This window comes from Asterias amurensis, chromosome 14 (assembly GCF_032118995.1).
Source record: "Asterias amurensis chromosome 14, ASM3211899v1".
In the NCBI taxonomy this organism is placed as follows: domain Eukaryota; kingdom Metazoa; phylum Echinodermata; class Asteroidea; order Forcipulatida; family Asteriidae; genus Asterias; species Asterias amurensis.
Genome location: NC_092661.1, coordinates 13,609,563 through 13,616,566, shown reverse-complemented (window position 1 = coordinate 13,616,566; position 7,004 = coordinate 13,609,563). Strand labels below are relative to the sequence as shown.

At 42.5% G+C, this 7,004-nt stretch overlaps 1 protein-coding gene across 1 annotated transcript; it reads left to right on the top strand.

The window, feature by feature from the left end:
• Positions 1 to 2,255: 2,255 nt before the first annotated feature.
• On the top strand, positions 2,256 to 6,758 carry LOC139947153 (uncharacterized). Its single transcript, XM_071945012.1, has one exon. The coding sequence runs from the start codon at positions 2,830 to 2,832 to the stop codon at positions 4,657 to 4,659; it is 1,830 nt and encodes a 609-aa protein (XP_071801113.1). The 5' UTR covers positions 2,256 to 2,829; the 3' UTR covers positions 4,660 to 6,758.
• Positions 6,759 to 7,004: the final 246 nt, after the last annotated feature.

Sequence of the window (7,004 nt, the reverse complement as noted above, 5' to 3'; positions counted from 1 at the left end):
GTCGGTAGAATAATTAGATGAGGTTAGCGGTAGCACCATGTAAATTTTGATGAGAAGTGCATGTTGGTTCAACAACCGGGTCTTTTTATAACCAAATATAACTAAAAAAAGATTTACACACAATCATGCTTATACCAGCCATCGATTACATTACTGTACATCAGGTCAAAAGGTTTTTGATTTTTCTTTCAAAATTCCAGAACTGCAAATTAATCAACACCGGCTCTCAAATCAAAGTTCAATGCTGTACCAGCCTATTCATGAAACATCATTTCGGGTATCCCCATTACTGCCTGTATAATCATTCATCAATAAAAAAAACTCCGTTGAGTCATAATACATTCCTATACAAAAAAACCATCTGCTATAACAGTCAGTTATTTTCAGCCAAATTCCGCTTTCCTGAGCGTAATTATGCATCTGTAAAAAACGCCTATTTTTTGATATCAGATGACCGTATCTCTTCAGAACACACTTAAAATTGATGAGCCTATACGGGTCATGTGCACTATTCGCTGATGAATGCGTAGAACACTATTTTAAAGGAAGGTGATTGTCAAAGTAACATCCAGACTTGGGTACAAACCGAAACCGTCATGCAAGTTTCGTTTCTCAGTTTCAAATGAGTTTTTTTGTGCAAAAATGTTTAGGGAATTCTTTAAAAAAATACTTCATATTATCAACAGCTGCAATGCTACTCATCAACGACGTTTTATGGTAATTCATTTTTCGAGTATTGACAAAGATATGACCTTACCTTTAAACATGGCCAGAATTCTGTGAAATCATAGACTGAAAAGGGTGAAAGATGCAAACATGTACATTTATTAGATCTAGTTACTGGTTCCCTTTCCCGGCCCACAGATGAAATTGTCGTTTGTGAGAACAATTACTTTATAACGTTATTAACATTGGGTATTTTTTAACAAAGGATGCTGGTTTAGTGATCTATTTTATTATTATCAAACTTGAACTTACTGAAAAGGGTTTAACTACGGATGAAAGATTCCGCCATTAATTCCATTAAGATTTCATATTTTATCTTAACAGTTGTGAATAGTTTGGGGTAAATCAAAATACAAACTATAGTGTTGGGATGTTGTTTCAGTGACGTGTGTGCGGCACCTAAGTGTAGCCCGAGCCCTAAATGTAGCCTGACCTAAATGTAGCCCCAAACCCTAGGCTACATTTAGGGCTCGGGTTACATTTAGGTGCCGCACGGACGTGTGATTGGGTGGGCAAGGAGGCAGGGTACCAGATTAAAAAAGACGAATTGCATGTCTGGTACTAATATCTCCAAAACAATGCTTAGATCTTCAAAGACAAACTTGCGTGAAGGGGGAACGTCCTCCAACCTTGCCCCCTGGCGCCAAATGTTTGTTCCTACGAACCTTTTGACACCCGCATACTTACTCCTGAATAAATCATGAATAATAATGAGGGTTAAGGGCGCCACAAACCCTGGCAACTGTTCAATGTATAAATCATTACCAATCACGGTGTTACACGTAAATATAAAAACATGCTGTATAGAATGTCAGTTTGAAAGTTTCTCTCTGCTGTTTTTATAATTGATATCTCGAAGCCGAATTCTAATTCTAAATATGGACTGCGGCCTTTTGAACTGCTGGCTGCGGCTGTTTATGTTGCTAAGGGTGTTGATATGAGTCTCATAATGCTTCAGTGCATGATCACATGACAATCGAGCTTCAGCCAGAGCCGTAGCCGCTCATTTTGGATTCAGTCTTTACAACCTTAGTAACATTGTTCATTGACAGGTTGGTTCTTTCTCACATTCCTCCTTCTTAGTGCGCCTTTAAAGTTTGTAGCAGTTTTATGTTTGGGGTTTATGAAGTTCCTGTTTCTCTTTACATAAGTGTTTTTTAAAAGTTTTTTTAAAACTTTATATCTGCAGGTTTCTTAGCCGTTTGTTTAACTCTGTGATGTATATGTAATGCGCATTGCGCGTCCTTTTTTGGCAGTTTTTGGCACTATGATGGTTGTTATTATAACTCAGTCAAATGAACAGAAAAGCTCCATACTGAAATATGAATACTTTCATCACTGCCCGACTTGTATGGTACATGAAACAGTCGCCGGGCGCTACTAGCTGGAGCCTGTCACTCATAATAACTGAGAACGTTTCAGGCGCTTCGATAGGAGGAACCTCAACTCAGAAGAAGTTTAGAAAGAAAAGAACAGTTTATAAGTCACCGGGAAATTTCTCATCAATTCGTTCCTTAGTGAGACGGCGCAGAGCATAAGCCCCCTAACTGCGCTCGGTAAGCCACGTGCTGTCAGATGATGGTCCGGTCGTGCGTCAAGTAGGGCCTACCTCGCATAGCAACTCGTCACATACACACAGACAAGTCAATACAGAGGAGTGCAGTGTTTTTCTGTCCCTCTCTCTCTCTCTCTCTCCCTCACTAAGCGGAAGTTTATGTATGCGAATCTGGATTTCACTTATCCCAAGGAAGTTTCATCTCTGAAGACTTCTCTATTCTATATGTGATGTACACTCTTAAAACCGTTCCACCACGCCTACGTTGCTTATCGCGGTGATGTAGTTCGACATGGCATACTCGGGTGTCATGCGTTGTCAGTTGAGTTTGTAGTCACCATTGGAAAAGACGCGTTTGCAGTGGGAAGTCTGAGCTCATTGTGTGAGGACCATCCAGTAACATTACAATAACAACACATTCTCGTAAACACACGGTTAGATTTTGGATTTTGGAGAAGCGCTTGCCAGCATTTGCATGGAACAGGTGTGACTGGAATGAACACTTTTAAGAGACAGTTAGCATCTGCCAGTATTGGACTATTACAACAATGGAGTGCTTTTTATATATCGTCTGCTGCTTTTTGGCGGGCTTCGTCACCTGTTCAATCGCCCAGTCGGGTTCCAGCCTCCCTCAGTTTCTAGTGGAGCCAAAGGACGTAACTGTACTTTCGGGACGCACGGCTAGGCTGGAGTGCGAGGTGTCGTCTCTGGCTGAGAACCAAGTTGTCGCATGGATGAAGGAGACAACGTTCCAGACCAGCGGCCGATCGGTGCTCACGAATGACCCCGATAAGATGACGCGAATCACGGTAGAAGACGACAGCCAGTCGGGCAACGGTCTGTATTTCAATCTCTTCATCCACAATGTACAAGCCGAGGACGCTGGCGTGTACCACTGCTACGTGGTGGAGTTCTGGGAGTTGAACCAGAGGCGTTGGTTGCGATCGCGTGCGGCGACACTCGCCGTCGTGGAGGTCCTGACGCCGTCCGTTCGCTGCGTCCAGCCCACGGCGAGTCAGATGGCCCAGGCAGCTCGCCAGGGCGAACAAGCCTCATTTGGCTGCCTGGTTCACAACAACCAGCAAAGTACCAGAGTAGAATTACGCAGTTGGAATGGAACGGTGCTGATTGAGGGCACGGCGGAAAATACGGAACTCTACAATCTCAAGCATTGGATGGACGTGCCGGAATTAGAAACGGGTAAACTAACATGTCTGATTGGATTTAGGGACGAGAGGAGCCCAGGAGGGCATGCCACACGAAGCTGCTCAATGGGACCATTTATAGTCGACCCCATAGTAAAAAACCGGACGCGTTTTGTGGTGAGTTTGGTATCAAGCACGGACGGGCAGCTTGTCTGCCCGGTTCAGGAGAAGCAGGGACACGGTGCCGCCGCGCCTCTGAGACCCACTTGGGTCTATAACTCCGAACTAAACCCGTCTCGATTCACCATAAGCTCTGACGGGATTAAGATAAACATTTCACAGGTGACACCCCAGGACGATGGCTTAGTTGTTTCCTGTCGCTTTGCCGAGTACGTGGTGGATCTTGAGATGCGGGTGGTGGAGCAGCCATTTACATCGGGGGATTCACCCACAGATGGCAACAACAAGAGCCGGTCTGATGGGCCGGGACAGCGGCATCATGATACGGCAGGTGGGAACCGAGACCGGGTGGCACCGAAACCTGTAATCGGGCAGATGGCCTGGCGCGCGCTGAGAGGGAGGGTTAGCAGCGGAAGACTTCGCCCATCGTTCAAGCCTGTGCAAGTGATCCACCCCACTCCTGGCAAATCACAGGGACATACTTTGGCGCCAACGACAGTAAATGTAACCCTCAGCAGTCACATCAATGCAACAACACCAACACATTTTATAACAACCAAAGAAATTGCCGTCACGAACGCAACGGCGACCACAGACACGGAAGTCAAACCGTTCGTGATGAGCCCACTGATCATCGTTGCTCTGTGCGAGGCGGGGATGAGTCTTATCATCCTCATCATCGCATTCGCCGTCCTGTGCCAGTGCTGCTGTCGGAACCAGACCAAAGCGACGGTGCGCGGCGACAAGGACCTCACGCTGGCGGCGGCCTCCTTCGGCAAGCAGTCGACAATACCGACTCTCCTGACGTACAGGTCCACTTCAGGAGATTTAAATACTGAACTACCGCCGAAACCACTACCGGATAAACCGCCTGATGATGTGATTTATGCACGCCCGGAAAGTTTGACTGATATTAAGACCATTCTGGGCACCAAGGCAGATCTGAAGGTGCCTGGTAGTTGGGTGTTCTCTTCTGTCAACTCCGAGAGTGGAGAGGCAGAACCCAAACGGGGGAAAGAGACGGGACACGAAATTTACGTTACAATGGTTTAGTATCATAACTTCATCAACTTCATTGTCAAAAAGCTCACGCAGTTGACTCACTAAGTTCCCCAACAAGGCCAATAAGACCTTGTTTGACAAGTTAAAACATTGTAAATGAAGGAGGCAATTCTTTATTTCAGTGAGTCAACTCTGTGAGTTTTTTTTTAAATAATTTTTAGGACTATTTATTTTTACGACCATAATCCAGTATTTAGTACAGTTAACAGAGGGAAAACACTTTTTGTCCAGATCCCCAAAATGTCAATTTTGTTTATTTTGATTTGCAACAATCGAAATCAGCTCATAATAAATTAACATAATTAACAGTTATTCTGTGTTTTCAATATTATTTCAAAATATGTCAATTCCATAAATGTTATCACAGATTATCGATGTGTTTGAAAACTGGACGACGACTTCCCAAAACATCGATTTATCATGTAAAAGAAATTCAAAAACTTGTGTTTAAAGGCAGTGGACACTATTGGTAATTACTCAAAATAATTCTTTAGCACAAAACCTTTCTTGGTAACGAGTAATGGGGATAGGATGATGGTATAAAACATTGTGAGAAACGGCTCCCTCTGAAGTGACGTAGTTTTCGAGAAAGAAGTAATTTTCCAAGAATTTGATTTCGAGACCTCAGATTTAGAATTTGAGGTATCGAAATCAACCATCTATAAACGCACACAACTTCGTATGACAAGGGTGTTTTTTCTTTCATCATTATCTCGCAACTTCGACGACCAATTTAGCTCAAATTTTCACAGGTTTGTTAATTTATGAATATGTTGAGATACACCAAGTGAGAGGACTAGTCTTTGACAATTACCAATAGTGTCCACTGTCTTTAATAGTTGGTTTGCTATCTTCTGGAAACACATACATCATAACATAATGTCAATGGCTTTCTGCGACCAGATCAAAATACACAAGTTAAAGTGTTTGCTAAAAAAAACCATCAATTTTGAAATACAATTTCACAGATGTACTGTTCACAGATGTACAATTAACTTGGTATCAATATGGTCGTGATGGAAACGTATTTTAAAATCTATTTTGTCCCTGATTTGCTCTAAAGCTGTTGAGAAACAAGTGAAGCATTTAACTTTGATCGTTCAAGTCCGTGATCAGTAAAAATAATTGATGTTTCTGTTCACTGTTTACTCTCGACCACGATGATCGGTTAAGCTTATACTTTCACGTGTTTTGACTTCAAGTAATCTGCCGGGTCACACATAGTGCGGATACTGGTCTTTAACAATTATTTATGATGTAAGACACGCGCTTATTCTAGAATGGTTCACCCAACTTGTCAACCTATTAGTTCGATGGTTATTTAGTTTTAGCAAAACCACATGATTACTTTGTTTTTGTGTTCTGGCTGTTATTCGATACTTTGCCCGCAAGTTATAATGTCATTTGTTGTAACCACAAACATGAAACACAGGATTACAACGTCGTCCTTGACGGCTATTTTTGAACCTCTTTAGTGAGTCACCAAAGTCGTGGTGCCTCAAATTGAGTTTAGAGAGAAGGAACTATTTTAACCAGCAACTGGTTGACTATGGCGTCGGTTTGTTTGACTAGATAGGGGCCACGTTGGAATTGACGTACAGGCAATCGCAGTCGTCAAAATATTAGAGCTATTTATAAATTTATATAACCGGCTCTGCAATATTTGTATGGCCTTTTGAAAAAGTTATCATTATGCATACCAACAACTTTAGTCAAGTTCGTGCGAGGAACCAAAGTCGACCATTGGGTGATTTTTGCCTGGTACTCTGCGTACATAACCATGGAATGTTGACCAGGGGTTGACAAAATGGTCTCTACTTGAACTTGCTCGTCTTGTTCCAGTAATACCACGTGACGCTTGTGTTGGGTAAACTGATATCACGTAACATGCGGGCATAACAAAAATGTTTTGTGGATTTTCTAAGTTTGTGTGTATTGGTCAATCTAAAAATTACGTAGTAGCCCTAAGGCAAGACTTGCCATGCAACGCATGTCACGATATACAGATGCATCTGACGTCAAAAGCTAAAAAATGCCATTGACCCAGGGAAAAAAAGACGTGTACCAATGGTTGAAAGTTTTGCGTGACGTGTAAACTGGATCGCGTTGTAATATTGTCTGACATATTATGAGCAAGTAATCATTTTGAGCTAATGGCGGACACAACAGGATACGTGTGCACCGTTTGGTTCGAAGTGTGTACAGACAGATTTACACCATTTTGAGGTATATGTCAACTATAATTATCTCAAAATGGTAGCCTATGCAGTGCAAGGGTTTTATGGCAAACATGGTGAAACAACATGGCAGCGTGTGTCCATAAGATGTTAACAGGC

What these genes read in the sequence shown, in the direction of transcription:
- LOC139947153 (XM_071945012.1), top strand. Translation starts at nt 2,830, where the DNA reads ATGGAGTGCTTTTTATATATCGTCTGCTGCTTTTTGGCGGGCTTCGTC.